General features: G+C 45.6%; 1 protein-coding gene across 1 annotated transcript in view; it reads right to left on the bottom strand.

Moving 5' to 3' along the window:
- LOC139383898 (pleckstrin homology domain-containing family H member 1-like) overlaps positions 1 to 15,246 on the bottom strand; it is an 80,172-nt gene that overhangs the window by 46,388 nt on the left and 18,538 nt on the right. The window contains 16 exon segments of the mRNA XM_071128502.1: positions 282 to 461; positions 616 to 696; positions 2,387 to 2,548; positions 4,048 to 4,134; positions 4,530 to 4,640; positions 4,882 to 5,021; positions 5,160 to 5,307; positions 5,426 to 5,511; positions 5,845 to 5,923; positions 6,090 to 6,299; positions 6,470 to 7,012; positions 8,526 to 9,133; positions 9,544 to 9,625; positions 9,892 to 9,975; positions 10,269 to 10,418; positions 10,949 to 11,011. Coding sequence (XP_070984603.1) covers positions 282 to 461; positions 616 to 696; positions 2,387 to 2,548; positions 4,048 to 4,134; positions 4,530 to 4,640; positions 4,882 to 5,021; positions 5,160 to 5,307; positions 5,426 to 5,511; positions 5,845 to 5,923; positions 6,090 to 6,299; positions 6,470 to 7,012; positions 8,526 to 9,133; positions 9,544 to 9,625; positions 9,892 to 9,975; positions 10,269 to 10,418; positions 10,949 to 11,011 — 2,814 coding nt within the window.

Below are 15,246 nucleotides of genomic sequence, written 5' to 3'. Positions count from 1 at the left end.
TAGGTGGGGTGGGGTGGGGAGGTTATGGGTAGTTTAGTTTTAGAGTACTGTACCTTCTCTTGCTTAGTACCTATGAGCAAGTAGGTGAAGGGGTGTATGGGTAGTGTAGTTTAGGGGTGCTTAACCTTCTCTTGCAGTGAGGGGGTATATGGGTAGTGTAGTTTAGGGGTGCTGTACCTTGTCTTGCAGTGAGGGGGTATATGGGAAGTGTAGTTTAGGGGTGCTGTACCTTGTCTTGCAGTGAGGGGGTATATGGGTAGTGTAGTTTAGGGGTGCTGTACCTTCTCTTGCTTGGTCCCTATGAGCAGGTAGGTGGGGCTCTGCTCTCTGGGGTGAACCACTAGGGTACAGTGAGATGACAAGAAGCCACGCCCACCGGCCTCGTAGTCCTCGTCAGAGTCACATGACCTGTCCACCTCCTCCACCACCGCCTCACGCATCCGCAGCTGGCCTAGGGGGAGCTGAGAGGTGACAAACGCATACAGTATACACACACACACACACACAGTTAGAGTGTGTGTATATAATATAATGATATTCAGTTATACTACAGATATAGACTGTCAACAGTAATGACACTGACATAATGAGGGTAAATTTAGGAGGAATTTTAACCTTGTCATCCTGGTTCCTGTAATAATAGAAGACCTTGCTGACCAGAGAGCACCATACCAGCTTAGAGTGGCCATGCTTCACCTGGAGGAGAGAGACAGAGTGTGAGAGAAAGAGAAGAGAGAGAGGGAGAGCGAGAGACAGAGAAGAGAGAGAGTGAGAGAGAGTGCGTGAAAGAGATAGAGAGAGACAGAGGAGAATGTGTGAGGTTTATAGATTCAATACCACTCAGACTGTATATATTATTTCTAATTTGAACAGCAGGCTGCAGTAGAGAGTGGATGTGTGTGGACTACTGGCTTCATCTCATGACTCATAATCCTAGCTGTACATCTCTTCATCAGGGTCGAAGGTCAAATATGCAGAGAGAGAGGTAGTGAACCAACTCCATCACTCCAGAGTTCTGAGATGCATAACGTTATAGTGTAGAGATCAAAGCCTCTTTACAGATAGTTGAACTGTCAGTCAGTCATCACACACCTCTGTGATCTAGGGGTCTCCTAGCCCCAGTCTTAAACATACTGACAGACACACTTCTGTGATCTAGGGGTCTCCTAGCCCCAGTCTCAACCATACGGACAGACACACCTCTGTGATCTAGGGGTCTCCTAGCCCCAGTCTCAACCATACTGACAGACACACTTCTGTGATCTAGGGGTCTCCTAGCCCCAGTCTCAACCATACTGACAGACACACCTCTGTGATCTAGGAGTCTCCTAGCCCCAGTCTCAACCATACTGACAGACACACCTCTGTGATCTAGGGGTCTCCTAGCCCCAGTCTCAACCATACTGACAGACACACCTCTGCGATCAAGGGGTCTCCTAGCCCCAGTCTCAACCATACTGACAGACACACCTCTGTAGAGAAGGGGTGGCTATCACTCAAACATCATCATCCCCTGATCAATAAGGGGTCCTAACTCTAGCCGTGTCACATTGTGAATTAGCTGTCCAGGAATCTGCCTGAAGTGAAAGCCTTCCGCCAATCTGTAAACGTCTCTTTTTCTTACAGTGGGAAGAATGGCTAGTTTAAAATTGACGGTGTCCTAATATGAAACATATTGTTGATATAATAGATATTGGGTGAGAATAGCTGTATTTTTGTACTGCCTTTGTAATAAGAGTTGTCCTTCCATCAAAAAGGCAAGTTAAAAGCTTCCATTAAATAGGCAAGTTAAAAGTTTCCATTAAATAGGCAAGTTAAAAGTTTCCATTAAATAGGCAAGTTAAAAGTTTCCATTAAATAGGCAAGTTAAAAGTTTCCATTAAATAGGCAAGTTAAAAGCTTCCATTAAATAGGCAAGTTAAAAGTTTCCATTAAATAGGCAAGTTAAAAGTTTCCATTAAATAGGCAAGTTAAAAGTTTCCATTAAATAGGCAAGTTAAAAGTTTCCATTAAATAGGCAAGTTAAAAGTTTCCATTAAATAGGCAAGTTAAAAGTTTCCATTAAATAGGCAAGTTAAAAGTTTCCATTAAATAGGCAAGTTAAAAGTTTCCATTAAATAGGCAAGTTAAAAGTTTCCATTAAATAGGCAAGTTAAAAGTTTCCATTAAATAGGCAAGTTAAAAGCTTCCATTAAAAAGGCAAGTTAAAAGTTAAAACTGTGTTTGGGTTTGGCCGGCTGGGATTTCCTTGTCCCATCTCAATCATTATGTGATCAAGATAAGCACTTCTGTACCTCGTCTTGCTAAGGCCAATCACCCTAAACATGTTGTCTGTTTCTCATCTCCATAACACTCATCTCTTAGGCCCAGTCCAGTGACCCCTGACCTTAGTGAGCCAGCCCCTCACGGTGGGTTTGGCGGTGGTGGTCTCCATGGCGATGGGGCTGCTGGCTTGGACTTTGAAGATGTTCTGTAGAACTCTGATCCACTCCTCCAAGATGTTGGGAGAGTCAGCCGTCAGGAAGAATGTCTTCTTCTCTGTTATCAACTGATTAGAGCAGGAGAAGATTAGAGCAGGAGAAGATTAGAGCAGGAGAATATTAGAACAGGAGAATATTAGAACAGGAGAAGATTAGAACAGGAGAAGATTAGAACAGGAGAATATTAGAACAGGAGAATATTAGAACAGGAGAAGATTAGAACAGGAGAAGATTAGAACAGGAGAAGATTAGAGCAGGAGAAGATTAGAACAGGAGAAGATTAGAGCAGGAGAAGATTAGAACAGGAGAAGATTAGAACAGGAGAAGATTAGAGCAGGAGAAGATTAGAACAGGAGAATATTAGAACAGGAGAAGATTAGAACAGGAGAAGATTAGAACAGGAGAAGATTAGAACAGGAGAATATTAGAACAGGAGAATATTAGAGCAGGAGAAGATTAGAGCAGGAGAAGATTAGAACAGGAGAAGATTAGAACAGGAGAATATTAGAACAGGAGAATATTAGAACAGGAGAAGATTAGAACAGGAGAAGATTAGAACAGGAGAATATTAGAACAGGAGAAGATTAGAGCAGGAGAATATTAGAACAGGAGAAGATTAGAGCAGGAGAAGATTAGAACAGGAGAAGATTAGAACAGTAGAAGATTAGAGCAGGAGAAGATTAGAACAGGAGAAGATTAGAACAGGAGAAGATTAGAGCAGGAGAAGATTAGAACAGGAGAATATTAGAACAGGAGAATATTAGAACAGGAGAAGATTAGAACAGGAGAAGATTAGAACAGTAGAATTTTAGAGCAGGAGAAGATTAGAACAGGAGAAGATTAGAACAGGAGAATATTAGAACAGGAGAAGATTAGAACAGGAGAATATTAGAACAGGAGAAGATTAGAACAGGAGAAGATTAGAACAGGAGAATATTAGAACAGGGAAGATTAGAACAGGAGAAGATTAGAGCAGGAGAAGATTAGAACAGGAGAAGATTAGAACAGGAGAATATTAGAACAGGAGAAGATTAGAACAGGAGAAGAGAAATGCAGGGTGAATACATGCCTGTAAAGACAGGCAGGTAGGGACAGACACATGCACATACGCAAGAACACACACACACTCTGAGTGGGCAGTGATAGCATCCCCAGGTTAGTAGAGATGAGTATCAGCTGCAGAAGACAACATTCCATACCTGACGATCTCTCTTTTTTACCCAGTTTGGTGCTAGGGATGGGAGGGCAGGATGTGTGTGCATGTGTGTGTGCGCGTGTGTGTGTACTGGTAATCCCAGAACCCACAACCAAATGTTGCGTGCGCTAACAAACTACCTAACTCAATTGACTTCTGGGGGTGAAAGTGGCTGAACTAGCAGTAACAGTAGATTAAACCCCTCTTCCCCAGTGGAGGCTACTGAGGGGAGGAAGGTTCATAATAATGGCCGGAATGGAGTCGTTATCAAGCACATAGAAACCACATGTTTGATGTGTTTGACTCCATTCCAGCCACTATTATGAGCCGTCCTCCCCTCAGCAGCCTCCACTGGTCATCACTGTCACTCACCTGGAAGGTCTGTGCTCCTTCTCCACGGGCGATACGACAGGAAGAGTTCAGCTCCATCTGACCCTGAGGCTTCCGTATCACATCGCTCTGAAAGACCAGGACAAAGACCATAGGAAGGAGAATAAACCATGGCTCTCCAACCGTGTTCCTGGAGAAATACCCTCCTGTGCGTTTTCCAACCAACCCCAGTTGTACTGATTCAGCCATAGACTTAGATAGACATTGCATTACTGTATCGGTCCCATGATGGCATCTGTGAGAGCACGGGCAGCGCCATTGAGCCCATCTCCATTTTGAAGTAGTCCATTTTCTTCTTCTACTACTTCTATGAGTTGGTAAACAAACTGAAAGGGTGCATACTGCCACCTGGTGTGTGTTTTCTGAACAGGTATAAAGCCCAGGGTGGTAATTTCCTGCCACTGTAATAATTCTGTCAGAGAAGACAGTGATCAAGAAGACAGTGACGACTCGTGGAGACTCACCGGAGACTTGTAGTAGAAGATCTCTCCGTTCCTCAGGATGAACCAGCGTCTCTTCCAGGCTTTAACCTGACTGCCCATCTTCAGCAGGTAGCCTGACTTCTCCAGCATCTCCTGTACATGGGGACACACACAGCACATGACTTACTTACCATTTTCACTGTCGTGCCAACCTCAACCATACTTTGCGGGCTTGGATAGTTTATTTTCACGTTGTCCTTTACAGCTGCTCAGTACAGCTGAATAGTCCTAGTGAATCTACAGTGAAGTAGAAGGGATCCTTGTATCTTATATTCTATTGTGGCTAGTGCATGGTACTGTACTGCACCATATCGCACTGTAAATGGTCTCTCACAGGCTCTCGCAGGCTCTCGCAGGAGTATGAAGATGTTCTCTGGACTTTGTGTTCTGGCTCAGAGTAGTCAGATTCCAGGGAGTAGGCGTCAGGAGGAATGGCGTAGTCACTTTCAGAGCTAATGGATGACATGGACACACCTGGTGGGATCAAAGGTCAGAAGTCCAAACAGGAACAGGTCATTCAGGTCTTATTTGCGCGTACCTTGTGTTATATGTTATATTGTACTTTTTAAAATGAGCAAAAAAAATGAATTGAAGTAAAGTAAACCCTCTCACCCCTCTTGACGGCACGGGGGCTCCCGGGGGTGCTGCCCTTCCTTTCTGGGCCCAGGGTGGAGGTCCTGAGGCTGGCCAGAGAGCCACTGTCATCCTCCGAACCAGAGTCATCATCATGCAGGGGCACACTGCTGATCTGAGTGGCTTTCTGGAGACAGACAGATGACACGTTTAGATATTCCTCAGCACATACCACAGTCCATAGGGAGTGGATATGTTATTGTCAGTTGGACACAGTTAGAGCTGCTGTAGAGTACGGTACTTACCCCTTTCAGTGTGGTATACACGGGTACAGTGATGTTCTTGTAAATCAGGTGAGTGAATGGTCCTGCGGCAGGGTACTGTGGTCTTCCTGCAGAAAACACGAGATGTTTCGGATGCAGCGAGATTTATAATTATAGTCTGTCTTACTGTGTGTAGGTCCTATCCTTTCATCACAGCAGATTAAAAAGCAGGGTTCTGCTCTAACACATCTCTTTAAAGAGCTCCTTAAAGCTTCCCAGATCACACCTGCACAGGTGTTACTTAGCCCCCTCAGATAGGAAGACATCAAAAGGAGTACTGACAGGCCCCATAATGGTCCACCACAGACACAGAGGGATTGATTCCTCGTAAGGAAACAAGGAACTGCAATTGAGATTCCTCCAGACAGTCCAATCCAACATCAGCATGGTAGGCAACTCACCTGGACCAGGACTTCTGGCTCCTGTGGTCGTCTCCGATACTGTCATCCCTGACTTGGCCACAGCATAGATACGGCTCTCCTGTAGAGCACGTAGATCATTGTGTAAGCATGAGTGTGTGTATGTGTGTTTTATAACATTACTTTGACTGCTCACAACAACAGGAACACACACATACACAGATATGAGACTACGGCAAAGAGCACTCCACCAGCTCTCTCTCTCTCTCTCTCTCTCTCTGTCTTACCCAGGAGGGGAAGCGGTGTAGAGGCGGGGTGGGGGGTTTCAGAACCTCCGGATCCAGCAGTTCCAGACCCTCAGCCAACCCAACAAACGACACTCCTTCCTGGGGAGGACCCTCTGCCCCCTCTACCACTCCCTCCATACTGTCAGGCAGCCCGTCATCTATATCTGTCTCCACCAGGTAGTGACTGCAGGTGGAGGGAGACGCAAGGCTCTGCAGGGTGCAAAGATGAAAGAAAAGAAGCATTTACTTCAATTGCATCTACATCAACTGAGTGCAGACGGGTACCGTTTTATCGTTGTTATGTGACCGACTGTTGACTTGAAGCACACTCTCACTGTTTCTACACCACAGGATAGAGGTGAGCATGCTCACCCCTTTACCTGGGTGCTGGAAGCAGTCATGATGTCTATGGGGACGTTGAGGTGGTGCAGCCGGTCCACACCTCCAGGTTGGGGCTGACTGGGGACGTTGAGGTGGTGCAGCCGGTCCACACCTCCAGGTTGGGGCTGACTGGGGACGTTGAGATGGTGCAGCCGGTCCACACCTCCAGGCTGGGGCTGACTGGGGACGTTGAGGTGGTGTTGCCGGTCCACACCTCCAGGCTGGGGCTGACTGGGGACGTTGAGGTGGTGCAGCCGGTCCACACCTCCAGGCTGGGGCTGACTGGGGACGTTGAGGTGGTGTTGCCGGTCCACACCTCCAGGCTGGGGCTGACTGGGGACGTTGAGGTGGTGTTGCCGGTCCACACCTCCAGGCTGGGGCTGACTGGGGACGTTGAGGTGGTGCAGCCGGTCCACACCTCCAGGCTGGGGCTGACTGGGGACGTTGAGGTGGTGTTGCCGGTCCACACCTCCTGGCTGGGGCTGACTGTAGTGTTTCTTCAGCAGCTGGATGCTGTCTCGTGGGGTCAGAGGGGTCCGCACCTGTTAGTTCACAAACAAAGATAGATTACATTATTGATTGACATTTGATTGATTGGCTGATTGATTGATGAGGTTCAAGTTCAACTAAGTTTACTGACTGATAACATCACGCTCCAGAGCAGCCATCACACATTGGCACAGTCAAACAGTAAAAATAATTGTACGGCTTGTGTACAAATACAAGGAATGGAGAGAGAGTACCATAATTACAGGTGTAGAGGGCCACATTAATATATATATAAACTCAGCAAAAAAATAATCGTCCCTTTTTCAGGACCCTGTCTTTCAAAGATAATTTGTAAAAATCCAAATAACTTCACAGATCTTCATTGTAAAGGGTTTAAACACTGTTTCCCATGCTTGTTCAATGAACCATAAACAATTAATGAACAAGTACCTGTGGAACGGTCGTTAAGACACTAACAGCTTACCGACGTTAGGCAATTAAGGTCACAGTTATGAAAACTGAGGACACTAAAGAGGCCTTTATACTGACTCTGAAAAACACCAAAAGAAAGATGCCCAGGGTCCCTGCTCATCTGCATGAACGTGCCTTAGGCATGCTGCAAGGAGGCATGAGGACTGCAGATTGCAATGTCCGTACTGTGAGACGCCTAAGACAGCGCTACAGGGAGTCATAAGCCATAAGACTGCTGAACAATTAATAAAATCAACACCGGACAATTTACATTGACCCCCACCCTGTACACTGCTGCTACTCGCTGTTTATTGCCTATGCATAGTCACTCCACCCCCACCTACATGTAAAAATTACCTCTAGCCTGTACCCCCACTGGTGTTTTGCGGGTACCATTTAATGAAGCTGCCAGTTGAGGACTTGTCTGTTTCTCAAACTAGACACTCTAATGTACTTGTCCTCTTGCTCAGTTGTGCACTGTGGCCTCACACTCCTCTTTCTATTCTGGTTAGAACCAGTTTGCGCTGTTCTGTGAAGGGACTAGTACACAGCATTGTACGAGATCTTCAGTTTCTTGGCAATGTCTCACATGGAATAGCCTTCATTTCTCAGAACAAGAATAGACTGACGAGTTTCAGAAGTTCTTTGTTTCTGGACATTTTGAGCCTCTAATCAAACCCACAAATGCTGATGCTCCAGATACTCAACTAGTCTAAAGATGGCCAGTTTTATTGCTTCTATAATCAGAACAACAGTTTTCAGCTGTGCTAACATAATTGCAAAAGGGTTTTCTAATGATCAATTAGCCTTTTAAAATGATACACTTGGATTAGCTAACACAACGTGCCATTGGAACACAGGAGTGATGATTGCTGATAATGGGCCTCTGTATGCCTACGTAGATATTCCATTAAAAATCAGCCGTTTCCAGCTACAATAGTCATTTACAACATTAACAATGTCTACACTGTATTTCTGATCAATTTTATGTTATTTTAATGGACAAAAAATTTCCTTTTCTTTCAAAAACAAGGACATTTCTAAGTGACCCCACGGTAGTGTATATATACATAAATACATATACATAGAACACACCTTGGGTAGGGTCATGCTGGTCCCAGTATGGGAGGGTAGTGCCAGGGGCTGGGTGTGGGTCTGGAAGGGGTGGGAGTTAGATGGAGAGCGGCAGAGGAGAGGGTTTTTTGGGGTGGAGGTGGAGGTAGGGATATCAGGGGTCCTGGGACCCCCGTGTGTTGTTTCACAGGCAGAGGAAGATGAGGAGGAGGAAGAGGAAGATGAGGAAGAGTGGAGACGTTGGGAGCGGAACCTGCTGTTGAGCTCGTCCGAGGAGTGATCTCTGGGAGTAGCGCTACCTAGTGGTTGGTCCTGGCCTCCAGTGATTAGAACAGGACTACCAGGTCCAGCTCCAGCTCCAGCCTCCCTGCCCTTGCTGCCCAGAGAGGGAGTGTCTGGCAGGGTTACTGTCACAGTGCCGTGGCCTGTTGTGTGTCCTCTGTCTCCTCTGGGTTTACAGGGCTGCTCTGCTCTGTCCCCTGGACCTGTCTGTCTCCCCCAGCCGGTCTCCTCCTGGACAGTTGGGGTCCCAGGACAGCATGAGGGGTACAGAGGGCTGGAGGGTACCTGGTGGGTGTCTGTGGAAGGAGAGGTGGGGGGGAGGGGAGATGAAGGCTTCTCCAGGAGAGCTATTGGACAAGAGGGGAAAAAATATAGTCAATGTAGAGACACAACAGCAACCTTTGACAATATAACAACTTGTACTGTAGAACATAGGCCCACACTTGACTACTAATCATCTATCACTAAAGTGATAAGGCTCTGATCTTATCAAAGTAACATAGACTGTGGTGTGCCTCAGGGCTCTATGCTGGGCCCCTCTTCATCATCTACATACTACCACCCGTACAGATCCCATGCCACTTCAACCAGACCATTTGCATGACTTTAGGTGGATAACACTTGAAAACTGTGATGACAGTTGTTAATGCTGTGACAACAGTTGGCTGGTTGTTAAAATTGAGTTTGGTTCTCTCAGAGGGTGAGGTGCTGGGTAGATGAACTAAAGTTCCTGTGGTAGAAGGAGGATCAGGATCACCTTGCAGTTTGTCCTCCAGCATCATAATCTGTTTGGCCTGCTTCAGGTTGGACATTTTCAGCTGCTGGTTCTCAATCTCCATCTGAAATACAGCGCAGAAAGAAGATGACAATTAGTGACAGTTTGGGGTTAACTGTTCTTTTTGTCTTTAACAACTAATCATAAGCTTTGGGGTTGAGTTGAGCTAATGTAAAGAAGAGGGGGGGAGAGAGAGGGGGGGAAAAGAGAGAGAGACAGAGAGAGGGGGAGGGAGAGAGAGAGAGACAGAGAGAGAGAGAGACAGAGAGAGAGGTTGGTCCCTATAGGATGTATATGTCACAGTAGATAGCGTATCCGAGCTACGCTTACCTCTCGTAGCTTAAACGTAACCCAGTCTTTGATTTTAGCAGCCTTCTCCTCAATGATTTTAGCCTCCTGGGCTCTGACTAAGATCTAGAGGCCAAGAAAACACGGTTTGTGATTAGTGACTCATCGTAACCTACAGTACATATTATGAACATGAATGGACATAATAAGGAAAGGGGGATACCTAGTCAGTTGTACAACTGAATGCATTCAACTGCAATGTGTCTTCCATGTTTCTTATCTATGGTTGCATCCTAAATTGTACCATATTCCCTATACAGTGCACTACTTTTGACCAAGGTCCATAGGGCTCTGGTCAAAAGTAGTGCACTATATAGGGGATAGGATACCATTTGGGTCTCACGCTATAGCTTCCATACCTGTTTTTCCAGCTGCACCTCTAATCTCTTCATCACTGCATCTTTCTCCTGCACCTGATTGGTCAGGTCCTGGTACCTTCTGAACACTGAGTTCTCTGATTCACTGGGTTGTACGTTTGCATATTTCAGCTTCTCTTCCATGACATGGATCTGTAATACATCATCAACTATGCTCACACTCACACGTTCACACTCACATGTTCACACTCACACGTTCACACTCGCATGCTCACACTCACACGTTCACACTCGCATGTTCACACTCACACATTCACACTCACATGTTCAAACTCACACGTTCACACTCACATGTTCACACTCGCACATTCACACTCGCAAGTTCACACTCATAAGATAGATGGGAATAAATGGACTCTGGAACCATCAGTAGAGCAGGAGACTGAGAGAGAGAGGGGGAGGGGGAGGGGGAGAGAGAGAGAGAGACACAGAGAGACACAGAGAGAGAGAGACAGAGAGATAGAGAGAGGGGGAGGGGGAGAGAGAGAGAGAGAGACACAGAGAGACACAGAGAGACAGAGAGAGAGAGAGAGACAGAGAGAGAGAGACAGAGAGAGACACAGAGAGAGAGAGAGAGAGAGAGAGAGAGAGAGAGAAAGCTACTGAAGCCTACAGAAGCTGTGATTGTAAAATGTGGTTGGCAGACTGTTACTGTACTGTACCTGTTTCTTAGCCCTCTCAGCCCGTTGGTCAGACTCTGTCACCCTCAGCTCCAACTCCTGCATCTAGGGGACAAAGGGGTTGCCATGGTTACTTATTCCTACGGGTCAGCTGTCTCGGTATGGGGTTGAAGGGGGTCACGGGAAAATCCAGTGTGTGTGTGTCTGCAATGTAGGCTAGCACACAGACTCCTCTGTTAGATATATAGACTACCATGGTGGACAGACATGTCTCAGACATATTTATGGTCTGTAACACACACAGTACACGCACGCACGCACACGCACACACACACACACACAAGCACACGCACACACACACACACACACTCACACACACACACACACACACACACACACACACACACACACACACACACACACACACACACACACACACACACACACACACACACACTCTCACTAATCCCCCACAACAATAGTTCTTAAGCGTCGTTCCCCTCACAGGAAATTTGAAAGGTGAGTGGCGAGTGACTGTGGGTGGTAGGGGAGGGAGTAGAGGGGGTAGGGGAGGGGGGAGAGGGGGTAGGGGAGGGGGGAGAGGGGTATAGGAGGGGGGAGAGGGGGTAGGGGAGGGGGGGAGGGGGTAAAGGAGGGAGGAGAGGGGGTAGGGGAGGGAGGAGAGGGGGTAGAGGAGGGGGTGGGGGAGGGAGGAGAGGGGGTAGGGGCGGGGGGAGAGGGGGTAGAGGAGGGGGGAGAGGGGGTAGGGGAGGGAGGAGAGGGGGTAGGGGAGGGGGGAGAGGGGTTAAAGGAGGGGGGAACTTTGGTTTGTCAACCTTCTGAGTCCAATTCCACAAAACCCATTCAACTCAGACATTCCTCCTCACAGCATGTAGTCAAACTGAATAATTAATCATTGAACATTATCAGGCAAGATCATCAGAGGGGTTCCAGGAAAACCATCTGAAACTAAGTTGATCCTATAGTGGAGTAGGGCCAGACATCGCCCTATACTGTGCTGGTGTGTGTTACAGACCATAAATATACCTGAGACATGTCTGTCCACCATGGTCGTCTATAGATCTAAGAGAGGAGTCTGTATGCTAGCCTACATTACTATGTAGACTTTGATTTCTGACGTTTGAAAAGGTCCCGAGAACATGGATATATGCCTTTCTTGGCAAAAAAAAAGAAAACAATTGCCCGGCCCTGAGTGCGAGGATGTTCATGATGTTCGGAGCCGAAGCATACTGCTTAGACCACTGCCCTACCGCAGATCACAATGCCTCCGCAAGCTGTGAAAATGCTTGATGATACTCGATGCCATTTATTTATTATTTTGTTTCAAGCCTTCTTGAATGTCTAAACTATTAACCTTTGACTTATTTATGTTTTAACCCTGTAACTATGCAGAATTAATCCTGTAACTATGCAGAATTAATCCTGTAACTAAACAGAATTAATCCTGTAACTATGCAGAATTAACCCTGTAACTATGCAGAATTAACCCTGTAACTACGGTAACTACGCAGAATGAACCTTGTAACTACGCAGAATTAGCCCTGTAACTATGGTAACTACACAGAATTAACCCTGTAACTATGCATAATTAGCCCTGCAACTACGCAGAATTAACCCTGTAACTACGCAGAATTAACCCTGTAACTATGCAGAATTAACCCTGTAACTATGCAGAATTAACCCTGTAACTATGCAGAATTAACCCTGTAACTACGCAGAATTAACCCTGTAAATAGTGAGAATTAACCCTGTAAATAGTGAGAATTAACCATGTAACTAAGCAGAATTAATAATATGTTGATTTTTGAAGGGAAACTATGAGATCTTGTTGCAGTCCAGCAAGCCTACAGTACATTGCAGGATGGGTCTTGCCTGAACCTGTGCATTGCAGCATCTCTGAGTAGAGTTGTTGAGTCTGTCTAAGATTTAATTAAAATAGTAATAGTGATGGGGGAGGCTCAAAAGCTCCTCTGAAAAGGAAGGCATTGGAAAATCTCTCTTAGACACACACACACACACACAAACACACACACACACACACACGGAGAGGAGAGGAGAGGAGAGGAGAGGAGAGGAGAGGAGAGGAGAGGAGAGGAGAGGAGAGGAGAGGAGAGGAGAGGAGAGGAGAGGAGAGGAGAGGAGAGGAGAGAGGCATTTCAACCCTCTTCTTTTCTTCTTAGTTTCTTTGTTTCTGTCTTCATTGTTCAGAAGCATTCTACTTCTATTGCTCATAAACTCCAAAGGGCACAGAACAGATTCCTGGAATTCACTCACACCCATTGGTCACTCAGGGTCCATCCATTTTACCAGGGCTCATAGGGCTCTGATCAAAAGTAGTGCACTATGTAGGGAATATGATGCCATGTAGGACACTGCCTCAGTCACTCACACCTAGAATAACACTGATTAAAGCTAGGGTAGAGATGGAGAACTCAGGGAAGGAGGTTGTTAGTGGTGGTTAGTGGTTGAATGACTCCTCACCTCAAGGTCAAAAGACTTTAGAATGAGTCCAAAGAAAGGTATAACCAAGCCAAGTGGGAGAGGAGTCAGAGGAGTCAGGGGAGTCAGAGGAGTCAGAGGAGTCAGGGGAGTCAGAGGAGTCAGAGGAGTCAGGGGAGTCAGAGGAGTCAGAGGAGTCAGAGGAGTCTGAGGAGTCAGGGGAGTCAGAGGAGTCAGGGGAGTCAGAGGAGTCAGAGGAGTAAACAGAAGTCTTCACCACGTTACTTTAATCTTTAACTGTAGAAACGGTTCCTAAGCTTTTTTAGCAAGCCAAGATGACAACTAAGGGCCGTAGGCGGTACTTATAAAATGTAATTTCCATTGAAGTAGCTCGCACATCCAAGTTAGAAAGCAGAGGAGGTCAAAGGTTAGAGTTCAGAGGTTATGGGACTGAGACTTGAGCTGTATAAGTTCCTCGAAGGCTGACGGCTGACACAGTACTGTGTGTGTGTCTGTTTATGTGTCTTTGTCTGTGTGTGTGTGTGTCCCTAAGTTTGTGTCCCTAAGTGTGTGTGTGTGTGCATGCGTGCATGTGTGTCTGTAGGGCTTTGTGCCTGTCTCCAGCCCCCCTAGTTACCACGGGGATCAACAGGTGCTGGCTATGTCATGTATCCAGAAGCTGTTCACTCTGACTGACTTCAGAATCTGCTTACGGCTGTCATATTTCACCAAGCTACTCAATTGTAAGAACATAGTCTAAGATTAATATATTCCTGTAAAATGCTCAGTTTTTAAGTTAATAAGATAAAAATGGTATACCTTTCCCTTTTAAAATTGAGTCTTGTGTTTAGAAGGTTAAGCAGAGAGGAGTCCTAATGCTGTAAGTCTGTGATGACACTTCTCTCCTTTCTACATTGAGGAATCCAGAAGGGCTGATAGTGTCCAGAGAGGGAGGAGGACCGACAGGGAGATAGTGACAGACAGGATAACAGACTGGACGAGAGACAGACATCTCATCCAATAACAGCTGAGCTCAGTGATAGACACCAGTGCTGTTAACACCTGTTAAGATATGAACTGTGAGAACTGTTACAGCTCCATGGATTGATGTTGAACTGAAACACTGTATGGTTCAAAGAAATGCTGAAAATGAGGTGGCAAACAAGTCAGGCTGCTCAGCTGATTGGTTGATTGGCTAACACACTGTAAATGGTGACATTTTGCAACTAAAAAAACAACAGAAAAAGTCTTTGGAGAACCTTAAATGATATCATGGGCAGAAAAGCCAATTCAACTCCATAATTAATTGAAGTTGATGGGTCATTTAAAAAATAAACTTTTAATATTGCCAATAACTTCAATTACTATTTCACTAGTAAAGTGGAAATGACAACATTAACCAGTAAACCATCATATTTGTGAAAAAAATATCTAATAATGAAGAAAGGGGATTGTTGTTTATAATTTGGCCAAGTTAGTGTGGAAGAGGTGGAAAAACTATTGTTATCCATCACTAATGATGAACCACCAGATATAGACAACCTAGATGGGAAACTATTGTTATCCATCACTAATGATAAACCACCAGATATAGACAACCTAGATGGGAAACTATTGTTATCCATCAATAATGATAAACCACCAGATATAGACAACCTAGATGGGAAACTATTGTTATCCATCACTAATGATGAACCACCAGATATAGACAACCTAGATGGGAAACTATTGTTATCCATCACTAATGATAAACCACCAGATATAGACAACCTAGATGGGACACTATTGTTATCCATCAATAATGATAAACCACCAGATATAGACAACCTAGATGGGAAACTATTGTTATCCATCAATAATGATAAACCACCAGATATAGA

Source organism: Oncorhynchus clarkii, chromosome 25, assembly GCF_045791955.1.
Source record: "Oncorhynchus clarkii lewisi isolate Uvic-CL-2024 chromosome 25, UVic_Ocla_1.0, whole genome shotgun sequence".
NCBI classification, from domain to species: domain Eukaryota; kingdom Metazoa; phylum Chordata; class Actinopteri; order Salmoniformes; family Salmonidae; genus Oncorhynchus; species Oncorhynchus clarkii.
This window is presented reverse-complemented; position numbering and strand designations above follow the sequence as displayed.